This window comes from Helicoverpa zea, chromosome 2 (assembly GCF_022581195.2).
Source record: "Helicoverpa zea isolate HzStark_Cry1AcR chromosome 2, ilHelZeax1.1, whole genome shotgun sequence".
NCBI lineage: Eukaryota > Metazoa > Arthropoda > Insecta > Lepidoptera > Noctuidae > Helicoverpa > Helicoverpa zea.
This window is the reverse complement of record NC_061453.1, coordinates 1,588,494-1,614,761: the sequence shown is the minus strand read 5'-3', so window position 1 is coordinate 1,614,761 and position 26,268 is coordinate 1,588,494. Positions and strand designations below refer to the sequence as shown.

The 26,268-nt window shown below is 36.0% G+C and overlaps 2 protein-coding genes across 4 annotated transcripts in view; one reads left to right on the top strand and one right to left on the bottom strand.

The window, feature by feature from the left end:
- LOC124640100 (dual specificity mitogen-activated protein kinase kinase 7-like) lies at positions 1 to 20,282 on the bottom strand. 3 transcript variants are annotated; one of them, XR_006985523.1, is made up of 16 exons: positions 19,995 to 20,282; positions 17,859 to 17,950; positions 13,424 to 13,567; positions 12,805 to 13,032; positions 12,329 to 12,508; positions 11,549 to 11,695; positions 10,205 to 10,281; positions 9,759 to 10,016; positions 8,781 to 8,885; positions 8,250 to 8,331; positions 6,283 to 6,383; positions 5,917 to 5,999; positions 5,248 to 5,335; positions 4,688 to 4,797; positions 1,048 to 3,770; positions 1 to 576 (listed from the first exon to the last, which is right to left on the bottom strand). XR_006985523.1 is itself a non-coding variant. In XM_047177744.1 (16 exons), the coding sequence occupies exons 1-16, from the start codon at positions 20,140 to 20,142 to the stop codon at positions 498 to 500; spliced, it is 2,028 nt and encodes a 675-aa protein (XP_047033700.1). In that variant the 5' UTR covers positions 20,143 to 20,282; the 3' UTR covers positions 1 to 497. The 3 variants fall into 3 exon arrangements, 2 of the variants coding, with proteins under 2 accessions (XP_047033700.1, XP_047033708.1); XM_047177744.1 differs by having other exon boundaries at positions 1,048 to 1,153; XM_047177752.1 differs by having other exon boundaries at positions 1,048 to 1,081.
- Positions 20,283 to 20,665: 383 nt separating this feature from the next.
- The window catches only part of LOC124638492 (GTPase-activating protein and VPS9 domain-containing protein 1), a 34,859-nt gene continuing 29,256 nt past the window's right edge, over positions 20,666 to 26,268 (top strand). Inside the window, exon 1 of the mRNA XM_047175468.1 lies at positions 20,666 to 21,277. Coding sequence (XP_047031424.1) covers positions 20,984 to 21,277 — 294 coding nt within the window. The 5' untranslated portion in view covers positions 20,666 to 20,983. The remainder of the gene's footprint in view (positions 21,278 to 26,268) is intronic.

Here is a 26,268-nt window from a genome sequence, read left to right as displayed (position 1 = left end):
ACACTTTGCTAAAATTGGGGGCAGAAAGTCTGCGACTTGGAAATCTTAGTCGATTATTTCAGTAGCGTGCACGAGAACCGTACCTTAAGCAGTAATAAAATACAAAGCGATCGTGCCGTCTTTCTATAGTTTACTATCGATAATTATATATAGCATAGAACGTTGAACAACAGTGGTTGCGAGGACAACGTGGCTTGTATGACTCAAGTACATAATTATTCTCTGATTATCCAGTATTTAATGTAATCCACTTTATTTCCTGTGTGGTAAAGCGTCAAAACCGATAATTTATTTTCATTATGACATCATAACATAAATAAAACACCGATTTTGTCATCGCATGAAACATCCGATTTGTCGTACGACAAACCGGTTTTACGGATCCAGCAACAAAACATGTTGTACCTGAGTTGACCACAGCTGAAAGAAAGATGTATGTGTCAAAGCGTTATGTGAGCCACGTGGGAGTGGGTGAGGCGCGGCTGTGGCGTCGCGCGCTAGTCGGCGGGGCGCGGCGGCGGCGCGCGGGGCGGGAGGGGCGACGCCGGCATGCTCCAACTTTCGCTGTTTCCCCATCTGTACGTGTGTAATAAGCATTGAATTGAGTTATCGCGTTAATCGACCCGCTATTTTCTTAAGCCTGAGTACTTTTTTGTATAAAAAGCGTATGAACTGCCAAACATTATTCATCTTGTGTATTAGATTAGCTATGCTATTTAATTAATTTATTTTATGTAAATACTCTTCAACAGGTAGTGGAAGGCTCCTCCAAATAATAACCTTGCATGTGCTATGCATTATTTGCTATTAAGGTATTTTATTTTTCACCTTTTGAACCGATTTAAACTCAATTTTCTATTTAGCTTGATTTACTCACATATAAGGGTGAAAAAGTTTTCTTAATATTAAATCTGTTTTATCGCGCCTTTTCCCTCCTAATCTAATTTCCTTTTTTGTTTATTTTTGACCATAGTTGATTTAAAATAAACAAGTTTTTCACTACTTAAACTTCGTTAAACTACATAAAAATAAAACAAAACAACTCACCGATGCTGCACATGGTGCTGGTGCTGGCTCCTGGCTGCAAGGTGATGCCACTTGACGTACCCGCTGAGGCGGCGCTTCACCAGCCCCGCGAGCGAGTGCAGCCAGCCTGCGACCGACCACACGCTACCGCTCCGCTAATCGCCCGCCCGCCCGTGCCCACACCGACTCTTTGGTTTACCTCACTGAGTTCTTTTGATATGATTTTACACCAGAATTACTTGAAACGGTTCTTAATTTCAAAGTCTTACTTGCTTAAAAGTCATTGTTACTTAACTTTGTTTCTGTTGCAGAAAGTGACACATATACAGCACTTAAAATTGAGTAACGTTTCAGTATTCGGCCATTAATCTGTCAGTTTGAGATGTGAGCAAATGTCCAAGATGAAAATAAAGGCAGTACACGGTAGATCTGTGTGTTTTATTGTAGGAAAGATCGATTTTTGCTCGAATTATTCTATGGCGTTTATACTGATCTGTAAGAAGTAAGAAGGTGTTGTGACGGGATAAAATTAATACTCGGATAACTTGATTTAATAATCTAAATATACCCATGATACTCGTCCTCGTCACACAGTTACAGTTCAGTGCACACGCAGTTCAACTTTTGAAACTGCAAATAGTTAGTCCCAAATATGTTTCTTTACAATTTGCTCACATCTCTGCAGATACAACTAGTGAGGTGTTTGAACCAAGGAGTCGGCTTAGAATGCCCGCTAATGTTACTGACAGCGAAGCTACCATGACGGTGAGATGAACTGCGGCTGTCGCGCTCACACCTCGCCAGTAAAAGCTACCTTATTAACTTTGTATGTGGATAGCTTACAAGAAGTTCTTTTCTAACTGTCAGTTGAAAGAAGACTGTTTTTTTTTTTCTATCAGAATAGGAACACTCAACATTGAAAATAGTTTAGTATATAGAGAGCATGTGAACACTTAAGGATATAGCATTTCAGCTACAAGATTAGCCGGACCAGAGTCCATCGAGAATACGAGACTATAAAAAATTATTCGTTTGGAATTCGTAGTGAAAAAAGATTAAATCGTGAGATTTCAAGAGATAAATGAAATAGATTACTGACGGTGGTCATTATTTGAAGCTAACGTCATTTACTACATTAACTTTTTTCATAATATTGTCGAACAGCATTAGCAAACTTGATAAAAACTGTAAACTATCCACTCAAACTAACAACAAATACATAGAATCGCAGTACAAATCTAGCGAGACGCTTCCCAAGCTACTAACCCTTAGTGTACATACAAGTGTAGCCCTTATTAGCAAGGTGTTAAGGTCGTGTTTAGTGTAGCGAGGCATGTGACAGAGCTACGAATGGGCAGGCGATGTGTGGGACGCGGAAGGACAGCGGCAAAGCACAGACACGGTCTATGGAACCTTTTTTGAACGTGTACTCTTTAGAGATCTCTTTTTAAATAGGTAGCAGACCAAAAAGTCTTTTATGTACTTTGTTATGCGAAAAGGTTGAGTTAAATATTGGGTGTACAGTAAGGAAAAAGTTCCATTAATCGTGTTAAAATAACATATTACATACATCAAAACGTCAGTAAGAAACATTTGGGAGAACAAACAATTTTGAAAAGCTGCACTCTTAACAATTACCACAGGTGAAAATGTCGATAGTTTAAAGATTTACATATCGATATGTTTCCCATTAGCTCATGTTAAGATTGCTGTACATACAATGAGTGGGTTAGGTAATAAATATAATTTGCGGCTACATCTCTAATGTCGATAATATTTATCGATAGAAGTCTCTGAACGCCACTGGTTCACACAATAGTTATGGCATTGTGTCTGCTTCGTGGCGTACAAAGTGTTAATTAGCACATACAAAAATGTCGACACAAAATTTTGATATCGAGTTTTGTAGATAGAAAATCTTCGGTTTTAATATCGATATTTTTCTCTGAAAATCATAAAATGTAACCTTGATATCTATTGTTATTCACTCATGATAATGGAAAACAAAGGCCACTTTTATACTATAGACATGAAACATAGAGAGATCACTCTATGATGAAATATCGATACTAAAAACACAAATAAATACCATTTTATGTATACTTTGCAAAAATCCATCTACAGCACTCGATGAATATACTTCCAATAGGTATTTCGGCAAAGCCAGTTTGGCTGTTTTGCTTTATTTGTGCAAAAGCATATAACCGCAAAGCACATAGGACGCGTCAAAAGCATATATCCCATAACTTCATGGTTTTCTTCCTTGATATTTACACGATGGAAGGGTAGAAACAGACTGTATGAGAATGAGATGATTTGTGAAATGATTGCATGAAATTTTCATTTAAAAAACTAGATTTTATAATCATGTTTAAGTATCGATAAACACAATTTTAATTTTATCGATAAATTCAATGTTAAATTTTAAGGCAAATTAAGGAGCTAAGATGCTATATCAAATGCAGTATAGTACATTATGCAGTATCGAAGTATTTGGAGAAACATCTTCATGTATAAGGCACATCTATAGTTAAACCAACAAAATTATAATTTATTAACTCAAAAGTTACTCTCAAGTCTTTAAAAAATTAACTAATATTATTATTTTTTATTTAAATAATTCCATGTTTAGCAATCATTTCACACATGTATAATACACAGTATGCGTGCGGAGTGACGGCCGGCGCGGACGCGAACTATCTCAGAGTAGTCATAGGCTGGCTGCTCTCCTTCGTCACTAATTGCTATTGTCAATTCAATTATTGCTATAGTTTATTCTGTAAGCGATTATACTTAGATATATTTATTTATTGAGTGTTTTTACAGTTCTTTACAATAAATAAGGCCGACCTAAAGTTACACTCACGACAGGCGTTACCGTAATTAATCAACTAAACGGCGATTTTTACTAATCGAACGTTTATATTTTTGTTGAAAATGGGCCTTCATATTAGCACATTTATAGAATGATTCCTTCAATCATAAAACACGGCCATATACAGATATTCGAGATCAATTTTAATCGCTCGCAGATTAAACTATAGTAATATGAAAGTTTGACAAGCGACAACTTACGCTATTTTACTACAGAAATCAATTAAAATTCATATTCTTAGCATAAATTGTCGCGTGTATTTATCTCATAAATTTTAAGACATGTTTTATAAAATAGAATCGAATATTAATTATATTGTGCTTCATCTGATACGTCTATTATATAAGTTACCAGTCTGTTTTACTTAAATCTTTTTAAAAACAAAATAACTGTAAAAAAATATAATCATATCTTGAAGTTCGGGAATACAACTTGCTCCAAGTTTTTATGGATTACATTAATTTTGGAAAACTCTCATTGGTGAAGTATTTATTCAATTTAAAGCGTACAGAACGAATTAAAAAAAAAAATAGGACTAGAGAACTTCAATTTTAAAACATTATAGTTAGAACCAATCAATATTTTCGGCTACGTCCTCTTGCTCTGCTGTCAATTATTTTTTCTATCTCCCAAAATATAATGTCAACAAAAAGTAAAAACCTTGCAACATTCAGCTCGACAGCTTCCTTTTGAACAGACACTGACAGCTTTTTTTGAAGTCGGTTTAAAAAACTAGGAGCAAATTTTTCCCCACACATTCCCCATAATCTACTGTGTACAACGTACCCTGGTCATCGTGGTGGTGTTTGTGCGCGGCGCTGGGCGGCGGCGGTTCCGCGCGGTACCCGTTACGGAGCTCCGCACGAGTTAAGCTTTGACTGCGACCTTCTGATAACCTGGTGAAAGCAAAAATATTTATTTTAATTATGCGATCCAATCTAACCGAATGCTGCTGAGTGCCAGTGTTTTACATGGAGCTGCTTCCTATCTTACCCGCTCAACCCAGTTGCTACGGTAACCTGATACCGCTTGTTAATACTGGTAGTCAGACTTTCTGGCTTCTAACTAAACGTAACGACAAAGATGTTGATAACGCAGCCAGAATCCATTAATTCAACGTGGCCTCCGAAACATGGAGGTCCGAGGACCGCATCAGCCGTTGTTCCACCATATCTTCCATTGACCCATGTTACTATTATCTTGCCACTTAACCAGATAATAGTTTTTACTATTACCTCCTTTAAATACAGTAAAAACAACGACCTATCCTCCACTGGGCAATTAGCTACAAATACTTTGCTAACATAAGTATAGATAGTACAAATTATCTAGTATAAAAGACACACCTATCGTTGAGTAATAACGGCGAGGGTGGATGCGGGTGCAGGCGCTCATGTAGCGCGGGCGGCTCCAACTCCGTCATGCTGCCGTTTGCTGAAACCAAAACCTGTTGTGTTACATTCATAACATTATAATATTTTAAGTTCAAATTCAACCTTATATATTATTTTTTTTACAATAAAATATATGTATCTTAATATTTCCTTTTAGCTGTAGACCGCAATATAAGCAGAAAGAGCCAAGTACGATTAAAAAGTTTATTTTTAATCTTCAAACCAACCTTTAAGGTAACCAACAAAGAATGTTGCATAACTGTCAATATCGATAGTAAATACTATCGATATATTGGTCAACCTAGAAGAACTGCAGTTTAGAACTTACTTAAAAAAGAACATGCAATATAGTTATTTAAACATCTATGTAGGTAAGTCAAAGTATGAATGTGGATGGATAAAGTGGCAGAGGTAGACCAAGGAAAACATGGATAGATTCCTGAAAGATGACTGATGATATGATGAGAAGGGAGTTAAGAGAACGAAGAAGAGAGAATGTTAGACGAATGACAGAAAGGAATAGAAGCGGAAAACATATTGCGCCGACTACAAATATCTCGGGGAACAGGGCTAGGACAAGAAGAGAAAGTAAATAAGCGAGTGTATGTGCATTATTATTACCTTCATGTCCTAACATTTGGTGCTGCCGACTGGTTCTCGGAGGAGGCTCGGGCGACCGGCCAGTACTGTGTTCTCTACTTAAACTGGAAATGTAATGTCATTTATTAGAGGCAGTAATATTTTAAAGTCATAGAGAAATCTTGAAATCGGGAATCCTTTGTAGATCTGTTAATTACTTATTTTACCTTTAGCAAATCGTGCAGCAGTTCGAATTATAAAGGGATATTTAACTAACATAAGTGCAGTTTTTTTTTCTAATGAAAATTAAAGTTAAAAATAGATACCAAAAATATTTTCTTGCACTATAGTGCCATGGTTTGTGATAACAAATGAAATATGTCTACACTTAATTAACTACAAACATACCTTCTATGCCTAGGCGTCGAGTGCAGGTCTACCCTCGATCTCCTCTGCTGGTTTTGATGGTAAAACCTCTGCAGGACTATAGGACTAGTGTTACCCGAACTCTGTACAAAAATATAATATTACTTATTACTTCGACATTCAGCTTCATTTTAAAATGCCAAAATTTTATCTAAGTACAGATGACTGCACATCAACCAAACTCAATCTGTCAAATTCTTCAATAGATTTTCAACCTTATAACAATAGTGGAAGGTTAATTTTCTATTGGTAAAATTTGATAGATTCGAGTAGGTTGCCCTGCTGGCGTCTCCACAAAAAACTGTACTAACAGTGTAATATCAACTTTACTGTACTAAATATAAAGTGTATTTTACCATGACAAAACCTTTAGTACTCAAAGAAGTGTGTTTGTGTTCCTAATGTGTCAACTACATTATCGAACTTCGTTGTTCAAGACAAATGGTCAGTACAAAATACACTCTACTGCCATAACACAAAGTTTATTTTGTATTAGCGAAACATTTGATGCAAAAACACTAAGCCAATCGTATCACACAAATATAAACCGTACATACATTGCAATAAGATCGATTTTGAAAAGTAGTTAAGAAAAATGCAATGAATTTTAAGTTTTTATTAAAAGTGAATAATGTCAACAGATTTGTTACTTTATGAGCATGTGAACTAGGTCGATTTTAGAATGACAGAAAGATTACTATTTACATAAGAAAGAAATTCCTATTACTATTGTAGTCAGTACCTACTGAATGAATGTGATTTTGTTACAGTACAAAGTTGATTTGACTCATGTATTTAATATATGAAAAAAAAACTATAGTTTACTCTATGGCGAAAAACACACGACGAAATGTTACTGCGTCGCCGTAACTTCAAAATGCAAGTACAAACAGCTTCATGGATATTTTATTTGAATGAGACTCAGGAACCTTTTGACCAGGTTAAAGAAGAGGTTACCATTGCCTATATTTGTTTTATCCTTTGTGTTTATAAATACCATGAAGCTGTAGGTAGTTTAAAACGACTCCAATTCTGAAAGCTTATACAAAATATTTTGCATGCTCAATCGATTGATAGAAGTTTTAGAACGACTACATTTATAAACCAAATCAGGTACAGAATAATCATATTAATATTGACGTGTGTGCTTGACGGATTTTGATGAAACTTACACACTAACAGCAATAATATAGCTTATTAGTAAATTATGTTATTTTTGTCTGGATTATGGCTATTTACCTATGGCTCTTTAGCTCAGATACACATACATAACAATTTGAATATTTTTAGAACGAAAAAGCTTTCAGAACCAGGGTTAACAAACAACCCTAAAACAACATCATGCCACACTAGGCGACGCAGTAAGCCACACATACATGTTCGTTGTCCGGCGACTTAGCCACGAGGCGGGGGCTGTGGCAGTAGCCACGCGGCGCCACTTGCGAGAAGCTAATGCTCACTACCGGCCGCCGGTATGTGCTCGCCTAGATTGAGGCTTATGTATTGTAATTGGAGGTACGAAAGCGCATGGTAACATAAAATAATTTATATTTTCGAAAAAAAAAAACCTGCTTACTTTTTTAAAAGATATTAGCACTATCGTAGGTATGAAAATTCCGTACCCCTAAAATATAGTCAACGCAAAAGGTCGTGGCAGACAGAGCGGTACAAATTGGCACTTTTGGTGCCATACAATTTTATATGACTCATCATATGTGCAAAAGTTACTCCTGTACTGTTTACCACTGCCTTTACGTTAACTGTAATAACTCTAAGACCCATTTTCATCGACAACATAAACATCAATTTTTCATAAAACAACTGTTTGCTACGAATTTTCACGTTCAATTTTCAAAATAAACAGTTTTAAGTAAAACTGGAATTTCATGTTGGCGGTTGACTTGGGCGACAGTTTTATCGTGGGGTGTTGTGTAAAAGTAGTGACTTACAGCGGGCGAGGCTCGCCAGCGGTTGTCGGCGGACACGCGACGGACTGGCGGCGGCGGGGGAGATGCACATGCGTCTATTGTTCTGTGGATAATCAAATACAATTATAATTCAAACAATATACAATAAAAATCGTCACCCAGTGGCTACCACAGGATGCCATCGCAATCAGGGTAGACCCCGGATGAGATGGCGGGATGCCTACAACCCTGATTGGTGGGAAGACTCAAAAGATCGAGAGGTGTGGAGACAAAATAGAAAGGTCTTTGCCCAGCAATAAGACAATACAGGCAGAAAAAAAAACAAAACAAATATAATTTTGTAAGGTTTGTGTAAATAATAATAAATCTTTGCAGTAGTTAACTTTTAAGTGTTTTGTAACCCCAAATGAGTTAAAGAGATTTTGGCTATGCATGTAGATCATCCCATCTAGGATGAACCTACTAAATCTGCTGTCCACTACCATGCCACATTAAAAACACACTGTGTAAAATCAAGATTATAATAATGAAATACATAGTATAATATGTTACCTTCTCCTGGGATAAGGCGAGTGGTTGCACATATCAGTTTCTAGGCTCGTGGGCTGAGAACTGCTGCCACCAGCGCTCGCGTTACTACTCGTCGCCCACCATGCTCTGTAAACAATATCATACATAAAAGACGTTTAGTTGAAAATGTTTATTTTTTATACATACAGAAATCAATTTTGCTTGGTAATTTTTTTAACGTAATGTTTATGGAAACACATATACAAATTCTTAAAGCCATGTATTCACTGAGAAACAATTGTTTATAAACACTGTTTCAGAAACAAAATCTACGTGTTTCTGAAACAAATAATTTTGTTTCAGAAACATATAATTTTGTTTCTGTAAACACTGTTTCTGTGCTCCCCACCCGGGGCGGGGAGCACAGAAACAAATCAGTTGCGCAACATATGGATACAAGTGTGGACGCGTGTTTCATTTGTTTATAAATGCCAAATAAATGTCTTCATAGCAAGTAATTTCTCTTTTCTTTTTCTTTTTACTAGAAATGGACTTATGCAAATAAATGTAGGCACCACACAACAACACTACTTCCTCGGGCGACATATTGTAAACATCTGACGGTGTGGACGGCAGTTTCCGAAACATTGTTGCTGTAAACATCTACGTGATGTTTCAGAAACTGTGTATCTGAAACATTGTTTCCCAGTGAATACATGGCTTTATGATACACCCATAGACCATATGATTGATTGGTTTGGAAATCGACTACAACAACATCACAGTGGGTTGTTTCAGACTACCCCAGGGAATACCCTGTCCCAATCAAGCATTTATTCAATTATTTTATTTCCTCTGCATAAAAAGGGTAAACCACCAACACCGACAACATAAACATCCGTTTTTTTTAAGAATTGTTTACTTCGAAAATTTAACATAAAAATGCAAAGTAAACACTTGCTTGAAGAAAACTGACGTGTATTCCCCATTCTCTTGCATATATTGGTCTGATAAACTTACCTAGCCGGCGTAGGCGTGACCTGCTCCATCCAATGCTGGGAACTCGTCACAAAGTTCCTCACTGGCTGCGGCGTAACGGGCGTCTCGACGCCATTGCTAGCCGGCGGCTGTGACGTCACGCCGCCCGGCTTGTTCCCCGAGATGGAGAGGGAGGCGTACCAGGCGCCGACGGAGATGGAACTGCGAGCTGATTTCACTACGAACGGGTGTTCTAGAAGCTTCGCGTATTTTGGGCGTTGTCTGTAGTTTTTTGTTAGGCTGGAAATTGGAAACAATGGGTTTAGATTAAATAGATTTTTAAGTGGAATAAAAAAGGTTTTGAGAATTTTGTCATTGTAGATATTTTTATCAGCTATGTTGTCACCAGTTGGAAAATAATTCACAATACTCGAAGTTAACAGAGAGTTTTAGTGTAGAATATATCGCCGGTCGAAATGGAAACATACCACTGTGACACGAATAGTTTGAATTCTGGCGAGAAGTCATCTGTGTCCGGTAGTTGAGGCGGATCATCCGCTATTACCTGCAAAAACACAAAAACATCATATTATGAGGATGAAAGACTGAATTTCTTTTATGAAATAATTCGTCTGGATATGTACTTGATGACAACCAAAATCATCGCACTGATCTAGACACACGGCAGTGTGTCCGCCAAGTTCGAGCAAAAAAGGCGACACACCGGCCGTGGGTTATATTACACGAACCATTTCGGGCCAAATTCGACCCCCCTGTAACTCAAAATCTATTTTATTTACGCATATCAAATTTCTAGTATCTGTTGAGACCCCCTCACTTATCTAAAATACAAAATTTCATTAATATACCTATTGTAGGTCTTGAGATATTGACGTCAGAAAATCGCTATTTTTACTATACACTCACTGACTGATTCACTTATTCACTTATTCACTGATTCACTGACTCACTCATCAAAAACCTAGACCACTTCCAATGGTCGTATTGACTTGAAATTTGGCATGGAGGTAGGTCTTTATGTCAAGGTAAAGGGAAAAATCTGAAAATGGCCAAGTGTGAGTCGGTTTCAAAATAATGGAGGTGTTTTATACCCGGTGTAAATTTATACCCCTAAGGAACTAAAACGAACTAAATTTATCTATATTTATATAATATATCTTCGAATGGTACAAAGGTTTGTATTTAGTCAAAGTAAAGTAAAAATCTGAAAACGGCCAAGTGTGAATCACTTTCGAAAATAACGAATGTGTAACTTTGATCCACGAACATAATATATGATAACATGTCATGTCAGTCAGTTGGTAAATCTAGTCATAGTTAATCTAGTTCATTTCTTTGTAAGAAACATAGTGCATATTAAAAAATCTAAAAGATAGTATAAATGAGACATTTCTTTAACTAACTTCATCATAAGAAAAAAAAAAAATAAACAACCTTACAAAAATAAATGAAATCCCACCCAAAACAAAAATGTGAAAGACTGCCAAGTTCGATAATATGGGAATGCTTCGCCTATAAAAGAAGTGAGATCTGAATAATCTGATCTCACTTCTTTTATAGGCGAAGCATTCCCATATTATCGAACTTGGCAGTCTTTCACATTTTTGTTTTGGGTGGGATAGATTTTTTCAAAGGCTAACTACAGACAGTGCCGGCGGTGAGCAGTTAGGCTAGTTTTGTGACGGGCTATTTTTGTTACGCACACCATTATGGACATTATGCCTGGACTAAAATATTTCTATATTTTATGCCGCGCGGTAGCTGGTCCCTGGTGCCAGGCAATGTGTCAACATCATTAAAGTCCCACTCACCCTGGTGAGCACTTCGAAGTCGTTCTGACAGTCCCGGTAGGGGAAGACGCCGGTGGCGAGCTCGACGAGCGAGATGCCCAGCGACCACACGTCCGCGCGGATGTCGTAGTCCGGCCGCGTCGGGTCCGGCGGGTCTATCCGCTCCGGCTGGGGAAATAAGCATTAGTTTGAATAGTTGAAAAAAAAATGGACTTTAAAGGGGAATTTCTATGATAAACTTAAGAAGCAATTTGCAATATTTTTCACTTTTGCCAATTTTCGGGAAGTTAAAGATGTTTTACAGTAGGATATCTTAGAAGCAGATTTAAATGGCAAAACCTTCCTATCCAATTCTGAAACCTGTATGAAGACCTCTGTCATGGCCAGAAATAAACAGCTTTAGGGAATATACACATTTTTAGACGTCTTACAAAGGTGGTCCACTCAATCTATCCGACATAAAATACCACTAGACACGATTGTTAATTTTATAGCCTTACTTAATTAAGATAATAGGTGCAAAGAAAAATACTGAAAAAAAATGTTTACGTATCAAACGCTAGAAAGTAGGTACCTTCCCAACGCGCCGCGCTCCATTGATACAAGATTCGGGCAGCGCTCACAACAGGGTGTTCTTATAATCTACGTCATGCATCACAATAATGAATTAATTTTTATTTCTAAATTATTCAAATCTCATAAATATTTTTTTTTTATATGAACGTTTACTAGTCATTGGATACATGAAGTGGGCTGCCGTTGTAAGACGATTAAAAAGTCACGGTGTATAAGTCTACTCACGGCCATGTAGGCAGCACAGCCCGCGCTCCGAGTCTTCGCCTTGGAGTCGACGAGGCGGCCGCTGATGCCGAAGTCACACAGCTTGACGTTGCCGCGCTCGTCTAGCAGGATGTTGCTCGGCTTCACGTCGCGGTGGATCACTCCATGCGTGTCTTTCAGGTACGATAGAGCGTTCACCGTCTGAGGGATAAATATACAGAGTCATCATTTGAATCATCATCGTCATCTGTCTAACCTTTTTAGAACATGTTGCATGTTGGAGTTCACTTCAAGTCTTAACCGTAAAGTACCATTGTTTTACCTATTTGAATAATAAACTTCAGCATATTTTGAATTGAACACTATTTCATAAGAGTATAAGTTCTATTTAGGCAAGTAAAATTAAGACTTCCCCTATTTCCTTGGAAGATGAAGTTAAAGGTTTCTGAGACAGAGGACATCATACAATTTGCAAATGTATTTTTGTTTAAACTCACCGCCACAGTGACCTTCCCCAGTATAGCCTCAGGTATGGGAGCTCCAAGCCTCTTCAGCAGCTTATCAAAGCAAGAAGCCATGAGCTCCATGCAGATCCAGACATCAGCATCGGTGACGAAGCAGCCCAAACACCTCACGATGTACGGACAGTCGTGAGACCGGACTACTACGTCTAAATCCATTAGAATTCGCTTGGTTTCTTCCGAGTTGCCCGAGCGACGCATTTGCTGTGGATGAAATGATACAAATGAGTAATAAGCTAAAGTAGATTTCCGAGAATTATATTTTTTCCTCTATTTATTACAGAAAAATATTTAGAGGAGAATTATTTTAAGAATAAGCAATACAAATGAAGTGAAAAATTCAAAATACAATCGCAGTATGTAATATTATAGCTAAATCCTCTATATTGAAACTAACGCAATATTTCATAACGTTTTAACAGTAAATGATTGAATGATGATGAATTATTGAAATAAAATATGCAAATGAGCTAGACGTAATTCTGTATTATGACAAACCAGAAGATAACTTGATCATCCACTGAGTTCGAAGTGTTGGACTAGGAGTATTTTTTTTTAATTATCTTACACGAATGTATTATAGACATATACTAACTTTAACAGCTATAACAGTGTTAGAAGGCTTGTGCAGCATCTTAACGACATGGCCGCAGGTGCCGCTGCCGAGTTCCCCCAGCTGCTGCAAGTCGTCCACGTGCGATCTGTACTCTACGCCGTCTACGTTCAGTTTGCCGCTCACCTGTGGAAGATATTGTATAGTCTGATATGTGATACAAGTTTGTAAATAAAGTGAAGACTTGGTCATGCCAGACATGAATGGCACAGCACGGAGCAGCTGTTGTTTGGTAGTTGCAAACTCGCTGTCATTCCGCCGTTGGCTTTTTATAAAATAATAGATTTCGCCCGCGGTTTCACCCGCGTCCCGTAGCCGGATGGTGACAAAAAATCCTAAAACCTTCTCCCGGGTTTAAGTTACCTCCCCTCTAATGTTCAGCCAAATCGGTCAAGCCGTTTTCATGTAATTTCGTGACAACGGAAAACGGGTTTCATTTTTATATATGTCGCAGGGATATGATAAAAACGGGGATTTGATCAATTCCCTAAGAGATTTGATCAAATCACGGAGGATGTTAAAATAACAACACGATTTTATCTTTTCCCTAAACAAATCTAGTGAATTGAACAAATCCCTAAATTGGTTCAGTGAAATGACAAAAATAATTTTGCTTTGATATTTTAAAGGTTAATGGTTTAAAGGTTACATAAATATGATAATCAGGTGTATGTAATACAAGAAAATATTGATATAAAAAATCACCATTACTCAGACCAATATTATTTTTTGAAAGAATGAACAAAAATTTCTTTAAAAAATAAAAAATATTTTAGTTGCGTATGATATGCCTATTTGTAATAATCACGTATTAAAACATGTAGCTGATTTGTGGCATCGTGAATTACATAAAGGAATTTCTGACAGGCATAAGACAAGAACTGACATGTTTTTTGTCATTTCACTGAACCAATTTAGGGATTTGTTCAATTCACTAGATTTGTTTAGGGAAAAGATAAAATCGTGTTGTTATTTTAACATCCTCCGTGATTTGATCAAATCCCTTAGGGAATTGATCAAATCCCTGTTTTTATCATATCCCTGCGACATATATACAGGGTGTTTGGCGCATGGACCGACAAAAATTTTTGGGGGATTCGTGAGGCCATGTACTAGTTTTCACTCATAGACCCAATGTCCTATATGTCACTGTATTCGAGATACGATTTTTTTTGTTTGTTTTTAAAAATTACCGGAACTATCACCTTTAAAACGCTATAACTTTTCAGTCTGTTGTCGAATTTACACCAAATCACTTTCATTGCGTTCTCTGATGTATTATTATTCCAAATAAAACATAAATTCATAGCACTAGATGGAAAAAAAATACTTGTTGAGCTTCCAAACTCTTAAAAATGAAAAAACGTATGAAAAATGTCAAATTCAAAATTAATTATAAAAAAAAGTAAAAGCTTTTATGAACTTCGTTTAATAAAAAAAAATTGCCTACTTAATACCCTTTCCAACGATATGCCACATGGGTGTGAAATCATTAATAATGTCGTCAAAATCAGAGCAGGAACGAACACGCACTCTAACGTCTCTAACAACGAACCCGTTTGATAGAACAATGGTAAGCAGGTAATTGGCAGGTAAACTGCCTGTCTCTTTCTTACGCATGAAAAATATCTCTTGTCTTTGTCTATCATTGGGTTGGAGTTTGTTATGTGATCCTTGTTTAGTCGAGATTTGACTATCTCTGCTATCGGAAGTGTCCGTGTATTTCACGTTTTCCTATTTCGTTGTTTTTTGTTAAAGTTTGTTTTTGTTAAGTTTTGTTTGTTGAACTTTTCTGTTAAACTGTTGGTGTATTCACCGTGCTTGTTACAATGCCTAACTTCAGCAACGAAGAGTATGCTGACATGTTGTTGGCATATGGCAGCGCTAATTGTAACGCTCGTGAAGCGCGTAGAATTTACCAGCAGCGTTATCCTAACCGGCGTATACCACACCACGAGACGTTTGCTACAACCTATCGACGTCTGAGGGAGACTGGAAACATAAATTTCCAAGAGCCTCGCGTTAATGTGAGGCAACATAATGTTGTAATTGATGAAAGCATTTTGCAAGCTTTTGATGAGGATCCAACGACAAGTATTCGAGTTGTAGCTGAAAGACTTCACTTGTCGGTTTGGAAAGTTTGGTCAGTTCTTCGGGAAAATGGAAAGCATGCGTATCACTACACTTCTGTTCAAGGTACGTTAAGTACTTTATTTATTTTATCAGGCGAAATCGTAAAACTAAATTTTGAACCAGTTATCTTCGACCTTATTGTGCTGAAATTTTGCACCCAAAAAACTTGTATTTTAAAATGGTTTTAACCATACACTTATTTTAAACGTTTACAAATATCCTTGTAGCTTTACTGGTTCGTTTTTCAAATAAATACCTAGTAACTTTTATTTTTTCTAATTTTATCTTTTAAATTTATGTTAGTTTTTGCCATTCAAAAAGTGAATTTTTACCAGTCTTTAATGGATTGTTCTAGGTCTCATAGATGATGATCACAGGAGACGGCTCGATTTTTGCCGATTTATGATGCATACGGACGTAGATGATACAAATTTTTTAAAAAGAATTTTGTGGACTGATGAATCCAATTTTAATCACGAGGGAATTGTGAATCTCCACAACCTTCACCATTGGGCGCAAAAAAGACAAAATCCCCGCAAGAAAAGACAAAGTTCCTTTCAAACTAAGTTTAGTGTAAACGTTTGGGCGGGGGTTATTGGAAGACACCTGATCGGTCCACATTTCTTACCAGAGCGCCTGACCGGAGAAAATTATTTGAATTTTTTACTCGAAGATTTACCTGAATTGGTATTACCAGTATTAGATGGAGAACCAATTATTTTCCAAAATGATGGCTGTCCAGCACATTACCAGCGAGACGTGCGAGAACATTTGGACAACTGTTTTCCAAATTCATGGATCGGAAGAGGCGGCCCAATTCCTTGGCCTGCACGTTCACCAGACCTGACGCCCTTGGATTTTTATGTCTGGGGCCGTGCAAAAGAAATTGTGTATGCGACTGAAGTACCCACAAGAGAAATTTTAATCGAAAGAATAAATTGCGCCTTTGAAATTATGAAAGCAGAAATGCGACTGAGGACGACGACTGTAGAAATTAGAAAAAGATGCCGTGCATGCATTCGCAACAGAGGCAGTCATTTTGAACATAATTTATAACTTAAATTTAATTAAAACATTTTAAAACATTTTTGTGTTTTCATTACCCTGGCACTGGTTAATGTGTACCTTTAGGTTTGTGACGACATTATTAATGATTTCACACCCATGTGGCATATCGTTGGAAAGGGTATTAAGTAGGCATTTTTTTTTTATTAAATGAAGTTCATAAAAGCTTTTACTTTTTTTTATAATTAATTTTGAATTTGACATTTTTCATACGTTTTTTCATTTTTAAGACTTTGGAAGCTCAACAAGTATTTTTTTTCCATCTAGTGCTATGAATTTATGTTTTATTTGGAATAATAATACATCAGAGAACGCAATGAAAGTGATTTGGTGTAAATTCGACAACAGACTGAAAAGTTATAGCGTTTTAAAGGTGATAGTTCCGGTAATTTTTAAAAACAAACAAAAAAAATCGTATCTCGAATACAGTGACATATAGGACATTGGGTCTATGAGTGAAAACTAGTACATGGCCTCACGAATCCCCCAAAAAATTGTGTCGGTCCATGCGCCAAACACCCTGTATAGATAGATAGATAGATAAACGTTGTAAAATGTTTCATATGCGATAGGATATAAGGGTCACATTTAAATGACAAGTTAATCGCTGGGTTGGAGCTGCGCCTTGCCGTTCATGTGTGCCATGACAATGTTCATGCTGATGCGGTAGTTTGCACCATTTAATTATGACGATAACCGAACGATTTTCAGCTGAGTTGATTAATGGGCTGCAAGTATACTGGATGTGGTTTGGTATGGTAAACTTGATATAAGAATAGGGAATTGTTTATCATGTTTCACATACCTATCTTATTATGTTCTGATAATCTTCTATGTATATTAGGATATCATCAAGGTGATAGTGTAATATCTTACCATCTTTTGATTATCTTCTTTGCTAAAATATCATCAGGATGATAATAACAATTTGTGACAAGAAAACAGCAAACTCATCTGATTGTCATGATAGATATGTCATGTTCTTTACAATTTACAATTATTGAATGAATTTAAACAATTCCTTCACTATTGAACTTACAACATCCTTGAGTAACATAGGGTATATTTTATCCATTAATGAGTTACATTATAGTTCATCATCTCCTAAGCCTCTTCCCAACTATGTTGGGGTTGGCTTCTAGTCTAACCGGATGGAGCTGAGTACCAGTGTTTTTTACATTATAGTTATGTAAAGTTAAATATATAGTAAATGCCTTACCTTGTACACCTCTCGCATTCTGTATTCAGTCTCAGTAGCTTGCGGTGATCTCGGTGGGAACGGTGGGATTTCTCTGTTTGAAAACATAAGTGCTGAAACAAAGAAATATATATTTTTAGTTAAGAGTGCAATTCTAATCTTACTACAAAGTTAAAGAATAAGAAGGACTGAGTATTTATAAATCACTTTTTTGATTTCCTGAAAAATCTTACAATTTATTAGGTAAACAATTTAGTGGGTTTTGAGAGGTTTTTTATTTAAAATTATTTGTGGTATTAATAACTTAAATTAACATTTAAGTTCAAAGTACAAATAACTGCTACGTTCAATAGAATAGCAACCAGCTAGTGAAAGTGAGTATTTTGGCACAGTGCTAATCAACAAATCATTTTCAATCATTTGTTTATGTCATCTGGCATTATAAAATTTCTTATCAATTGGCTGATGAAAGAAAGCTTTCAAGTAAAGTCAGCTATAAGTCCATTTATTTCATTGATGTACAGAAAAATCTATACCAGTATAATAAAGCAAAAAAAAATATTTGTTTGTACCCAAAGGCTCCTAAACTACTTATCTGATTTGTTCCCTAATAACAAGGTCTACATTTTATGACAGTATGGGCAGTAGTTTCCACAGGATGCAGGGTAACAGCTAGTAAATGCAAAAAGTGGAAACAAATAAAGTGTGTGTTGTATAAACTAAGGAAGTAATGAGTTAACTTCTTATAATCAAATTCTCAAACATATTAAGCACTTTAAAGATAAGGTTTACCCCTATTATCCCGAAGCATTTAACATTAGTTCTTAACTTCCATAATAAACTGGCCTGAACAAAAATGTTGTCTACAACTGTCAAGATTATAACTCTGCAAATTCAAAATTCAGTTCACCTTGTTATTTTATGTAAACAAACTGAATCTATTATAATCCCTGGCAGTAATTGATAATCCAAATGTAATTACTCAAATGAATACTTCACAAAGCCACATTTGAGGGGAACTACCCATAGAGAGGAAAAGGTAAAAGGCTAAAGGAGTTAAACAATTGACAGTTATGTAGAAACATCAATGAATATGAACCTTATTTATCATATAACAACATCATACTAATATAATTTAGATAAAAGATTGGATGTATCACACATTTTGAAGAAACTTGGAAGTGTAAAGAGACTACTTCTTAACCACATTTAGGAAGTAATCCCCTCGGCGCTAAGGTAAAACAGTAAGGAACATCAGGTTTAGGATAAAAAAAAAACATACAAGTTGGTTATGCCAGTCTCAAAACTGTAAATATCAACGTTGTGAACCTTCAAATCAATTGGTATTTTAGGAATGTTATATTAAGGTAGTAAAATAATGATAATTCCTGCAGTAACAAGTCTGTAGTTGCCAAGGCAAACAGATAACAAATAGATACAACTCCTTTTGATAAATACTACATAGGTATTTAGGAATTATCTCCAAAACACAATAGATTTAAGGTAGAACCAAAGTTCACTGTTTGCCAAAAATTTCTTTACATTATGCTTAATTTACTGAGTTTAACTCTCATTGGTCTATCTTTTAGGATCTTTCATGACCTTAAGACTTTTAGTATGATTTAGAAGAACTAAGGGAAACAAAAACTTTCGATTATATTATCTGCACAAAATACAACACAAAATTGATCTCATAGAGCATCCTAAATGACAGTGTACAAGTTAAAACAAAAACACTATTGCAATGTACAGGTCCCTGTCTTAAATACAAGCCACAACTCACTCAATGCCAATTTATGCAAATAATTTGTAGACAATGTGCAGGCCAGGCGACAGGGAAGCTGCTCGCATGTATTATAACATATTAATTTGTCACTGAATACTGCATAACCTTTTGGCATATTGATAACAGGCCACTGTTCCTACAGACAAACCTTGACTTAAATTATACTGTTCTAACTATCAAAGAATGTCTAATATGCTTGTAGCGATCAATTTATAAGCCGTATATGCTAAATTACAACCAAAATTTACAGCACAGCGTCGAAATAACGCATAAAACGTAAAGATAAAGTGTAATGGTAATGGTTATAAAATCAAATGAGTCAAGATACAAAGTGCACGTGCACAGAATATCTGTATGATCGGTATACTCACGGGGCCTCGGCCTGCTCCTGCCGCTCCCAGGTCTAGGAGTCCCAATTCCACCTTGGTTGTTGAAACCACCTTCTCTTTCAATACGCATTTCATTTTCGAATCTTTCTTGCAAACCTTTCAGTTTCCCCTCAATCGAACTACGTGACATTATAGCAACTAAAATAGTCCACTGATAACATTTAAGTACTTATTACAAAACAAATATACTAAATTTTATTTACACAAAATTACAATGAAAAGCGCAGCAGTCCAAGGATTTCCTTCAATTTCCTTCGACAACCATTTCCATTCGCTCATTTTTAATCTTTATTCTCATTTCGTCATTCGCTCACACGATCAAATGGCTCTTTTTGCAACCTAACCATAAGAAAAGTATTTTTTGTCTTATTCTTACTTGTAGAAAAGTCTTATGCTGTACTTTTGTAGAAAGCAATTCAATTTTGCAGGGTTACGGGTTTCAGGTGTCAGAAAGAAAACGTTTTGAAAATAAGTTACAAAAATTATGATTTTATGGGATATTTTAAATCATTAAATACATAATTTTATGGGCATTTTAATATTAAATAAGATATTTTTAATTTATACTGTGTTGGTACTTGAGACATTTTATATGCATCTATATTTCAGAACGTAAATTTTTCTGATCATTCATTCATTCAAATCTCAAAAGACAATGATTTGAAGCATAAAAATACACAATTCATTTCGCGTTTCTCGTTTTTTTGCCATACTTTCCGAAAAGAGAAAACGAGAAATTTTCACTAGTAATTCGTAAGAAATAGTGGGTGTCCTTCCAAAATTTAACTGCACACGATTTAAATCTAATGGATAGGATTAAATAATTGTGTGGTTCTGTACGCAAGCGTAATGAAGGAAGTGAAAAAGTGTCAGAAACTTGTTTCCCTAAATTGAAATGACGTGAAAATACAATTTTATATACTTTTAAGTGCGAAATGTGTTTGTTGTTGTGCGTCTGATTGTGAACCATCATGATGCAATCAACGTCGGAGGGATGTATGAACATCGCCGAGCTCGCGAATCAGCTGAGGCGAGAAAAGATATTTATCAACTCTGAGAGGCAGCTGTTGCAAAAACTCAATGAGGAGGTGGAGAAGCGGGCTCTGGAGCTGTTGCAGGTGGCCTGGGTGTGCTCGCAGCAGCGCCAGAACCTCACCAACTTGATCACGTCAAGATGTGAAGCTGACTCCATAGCATTTTGTCAGAGAGCTAGTCTCCTTGAAAGAGCAATATTCGTGGATGCCTACAAAGTCTTGAAGTACAAGGTGAGTGATTGATTTATAGCCATCAGTATCTAATATAAGAAATCTGCTTCTACCTTCATAAATCATATTTTTTTTTTATTTCCACGTACAGAGTCAGCATCACATGAGATTATTATTATTTTTTTTTAATTATAAATTTATATAAACATTTACCCTATCTGTCTTACTGTTCTTTAACTGTTTTTTTTGATACTATCAAAGAACTTAATAACGATGTAAAGTATTTTGTGAACAGCATTATGAAACAAAATGACCTACATGTCCACCCACTTTTCACAATCAAGTGATTGAGTTATTACTCAGAAATCCTTGTTTTTTGTTCCATTCTTAGTTTGCATTAATTACTTCTAATTATCACTGTTTAGAAATGAGATGCAAAAAGATTGAGTACTTTATCATGCTCTTATAACGGAATAGGAATAAATAGGCAGTTTAGTATGTAACTTTCTATACTAATATTATAAAGAAGAAAACTTTGTTTGTTTGTTTGGTTGTAATGGATAAACTCAAAAACTACTGGACAGATTTTAAATATTCTTTCACCATTAGATAGCTATATTATCTGTGAGTAACATAGGCTATATTTTATCCCGGTGGGGGCAGTAGCTCCCACGGGACGCGGGTGAATCCGCAGGAAAATGGCTAGTATTTTATAATAATTTAAGTTTTTGTGGGTGAAGCACAAACTCCTCAAGTATGAGTGTGTGGGTTTAGCTGAAGGAAAAGTCGGAAATCATGGTGATTAACCCGTTGTATCTCAGAGCACAGATATACACAAGACACAATTAATTTTGTATTGTTTTTGTTGTGTATTAATGATGTGGGTACTTAAGGATCTTTTTAACAAGATTTATTCAAGTACCCTCTACGTAAATTATCTTCACTCTCTTGTAAGGCTACCTAGTTCTTGCGTATTTAATAAACTGTTTCAGTTAATATCTGTTTTATTAAACAAAATAGTTTTAAAGTTAGTGACATACAGAGAGTTAATGCTCAATCCTGTTTAGTGTTAGACAAGGGTTGCGCCCAGCAGATGGACAGTAAAAATTGAAAAAATTGCTGGTGGTGATGATGGAGTAATGAAAAAAAACAAATTATGATATCATTTTCGATTTCATCTCTAAATTTGTAGATAATCAAATACCATCAAAGATAAAATCATTACAAAACTCAAACCTAACGTACTAAGTTGCCGAGTTATAGATAACCAATGATTAACACAATAATAAATTATTAATTTTAAAACATTATTGTAAGCCTTCTGTTTTGAATATACTACACATTGTGTCATTCTCGTCAACTGTCTAATGAGTAATTTAATACACTATTGTATGGCAATGTTACTGGGTGTGCGGTAGGTGTGTAGCTGCCAAGGTCATGTCAGTATCAGTATTGAGTTTTAGAAAATCTTTATACATATGTGACATAATTTCTATCATGTAAAATCAATTGCAACTGTAATCTCAAATAAAATACTTTCTATTTTTAAATACATAAATATCTACCAAATTTTTTTTTTATTGTATAAAGCTAAAAAAATTTAAAGTAACCTTTATTCACTATAGTGATATGTAGCAAACAAAATAAAACATAGTAATATTTTTTTAACAAAACTTTCTTAAGGGGACATTTTTCTCAAATTAAAATTCAAACAAACCTGGAATTCATTCCATCAGTTAAGTGTTAAAATCAGTACCGGACATCACCAACGAATAATTTTCCAATCACAAAACAGTGAAAGTAGCCCAGGAAATACGGACGACAGCTGTGGGTGTACTTATCTCATTGTTTTATAATAACTCGTTCCATAGTGGAACTTAAAACAATAGGCCTTATTACCATGCCCGCATTGTCCGTGTTCACATATGACAAGTTGACATAGGAACATTATAGGCCTTACTACCAGACACCATATTGGCCTTGTTGACTTATGACAACAAGTTGAGGTAGCAACATTCGTGAATGGACGTTGGACATGAAGGATAAATAATGAACAGGAAATTAGGTGAATTGGATTACAATGTAATGTTATATTGGGCTGACAGTTGTGTGGTTTGAGGAAGGATTTAGTTTGTGGCCGGATTACAATATGCCTTCTTGAAAAACTGATGGGATTAAAAAGGAATGGATATCCTTTACGTGTTTCCATTAGATGTCAGAAGTTACTTCTGAATTATCCTTTCTTTACACTTTTGTATGGTGTGTATTTATTCCTGTGTAAGATAACTTTTTTTAAAAATCTATATCATTACATTTCCCGGTGCTGGGGTAGCTTGACCTCTCACCCACTTCCAAGTTATCATTCAGTTTTGGGACGCCTGATATAAAGGAATTAAAAAACCCATTCACATATACATTGTAAACATAAATAATATTTTGTTTCCTAGAATGATAAAATATTCTCCTGAATTGTTATGATGGTGGTTCCGCCCCCTTATGATAATATGTAGATTCACGCATATTAGACGCATGTTATTAGGTACTGATATCGGCAATCCGGCCGTAACTATTCGATGTCTCTCATTTCCTACTGACCTTACATATTTTTTATCATCATTTATCATATCTTTATAACACGCACGGAAACGAAATAATTTAGTACGTTGACCTATGTTTACAAACGTCCTTGTTACACTTCTTTTGCTTGTTAACCGACTTCCCAAAAAGGAGGAGGTTCTCAATTCGGCCGGTATGTTTTTTTTTTTTTCTATGTATGTACATCGATTACTCCGAGGTTTATAGACCGATTTACGTGATTCTTTTTTTGTTCGACTCGAAATAGCTGCCAATTGGTCCCATAGTCATCAAGTCAGGATCTGATGATGGAAACCCTGAGAAATCGATGGCAACCTTCGAAAGTTGTAGGCATACATAGGGTAAAAACTTGACACTCAGATGTACGCCTAAAAGCACTATTCAACAGTGAACATTTGGAGCTGACCTGATGATGGAGACCAGAGAGGGTCGAGGGAATTCGACAACTGAATATGTAAACTACCTCGTGTTTGGGCTTAAATTATTTGTATTGACAAGACCTTTGCAACAATGAAGGTTTGGAGCTGACCTGATGATGGAGACCAGAGAAAGTCCAGGGAACTCGACAACTGAATATGTAAAATACCTCGTATTTGGGCTTAAATTATTTGTATTGACAAGACCTTTGCAACAGTGAAGGTTTGGAGCTGACCTGATGATGGAGACCAGAAAAAGTCGAGGGAACTCGACAACTGAATATGGAAACTACCTCGTGTTTGGATTTATATTCTTTGTATTGATGAGAACTTTCCACTTATATGGATAGTGACAACTATTCGTATCACTGAAAAGCTGTAAATAAAAAACTTTTTTACAAAAAAATTAAACCGACTTCCCAAAACACTAAAAAGCAAAAATAAAACTAATTTTAGGTGCATCGGCCTAGAAGTCGGTGGCAAAATTAACTTAGTAACATTCATTAGACACCGACTTCTAGGCCGATGCACCTAAAATTAGTTTTATTTTTGCTTTTTAGTGTTTTGGGAAGTCGGTTTAATTTTTTTGTAAAAAAGTTTTTTATACGCTTTTCTGTTTCTGCACAAGCGCGAGGTCAACGTACGAAGTTCTTTAGTTTCCGTGAGGTTTGGTTCCTTTTACTGAGCAGCAACAAATCATGCGGTGGTCACCAATACGACAGATTGTTGAGCTATACCCATGGTACCGTAACCTGGACGGGCCGCTGTTTCTTGTATAATTATTGGTTACGCTTTGACGAAAATGAGGCTGAATCTTATTTTAATCCGTATGTTACTAAAATGGGTGTGCATTCTGGTGCATCGATCCTCAGGACCCGTAATCTAAATCCCACTCAAAACAAAAATGTGAAAGGCTGCCAAGTTCGATAATACGGAAATCCTTCGCCTATAAAAGAAGTGAGATCTGAATAAGTACCAAGTTCCATACACATACCTCAGTTAAAAATAGTTACTTTTTAATGATGTTACTTGGCAAGTTTTCACACACCTTGTTATAAACCTACTAAACGCAATGAATCAAGTATTTAATTTTCTATTAAAACTTGCCAAGTCGCGAGTCTAGAACTCGCTTGACCATTTCGTCCGTTGCGAAGTTGGAATACTGCCACTAATTGCCAGTATTATTGATCCATTTTTTCACAAAGACAGTTCGCCAATAACCCCTCATAGAACGTAAAGCTGAATAGTTTATCAATAATGCATATTTATTGATTTTCTACCATCTGCATTAAGCCGGCGTCCTATTGACGGCCTTTTGATTATAGTTGTTTATCTAATACTGTGTCTTATTAGAGTAACTTGATTCTGTTTACAAAACTATCAATTTACGCATTATCTGTAGGTTAAGTTTAAGTAAATAAGAGAGATTGAGAGGTGTTTGTGAAATAGGATACAGTTACATTTCCTTTGGACAACAGCACTACGTATTTTAGATTTGGAAAATAATCTTGAACTATTTTAATCCCGGTTTACCGTTCTGTTAAACTGTTCTGTGAACTGAGGCAACGGATAGATAATTTGACCCCAGATTTCCCCCTCGCTTTTCAATAACAATATTATGAACCGGTATCACTGCACGGAATCCGCGGCTCAAATCGATGAAGTAGTAGTACGAAAAACTATTTGTTTAAAATGAAAAGAAATTGCTGTAACAAGTGGCGGAAACTAAAAGAAAACAATGGTACTACAAGGACTACTACAATGGTACAGGTAGTTAGGACGAAGCCTGTCATCTACCCCGAATGTTGGATCCTATTCAATACAGTATAATTTCAGTTTCCCAACTTCATCCTCGCAGACAGTGCAATAATACATATAAAGTTCAACCAACCTTCTTGCGCCGTGCTAACCCAATTAACACGAACAATATGAGCGGCTCATACGCAGTGAACAATCCCTTTCTTGACCTACGTCAACAGGAAGTATAACGTGTGTTATGAGCATTAACTACTTATTTCTAACGTGTTTACATGTGTATTT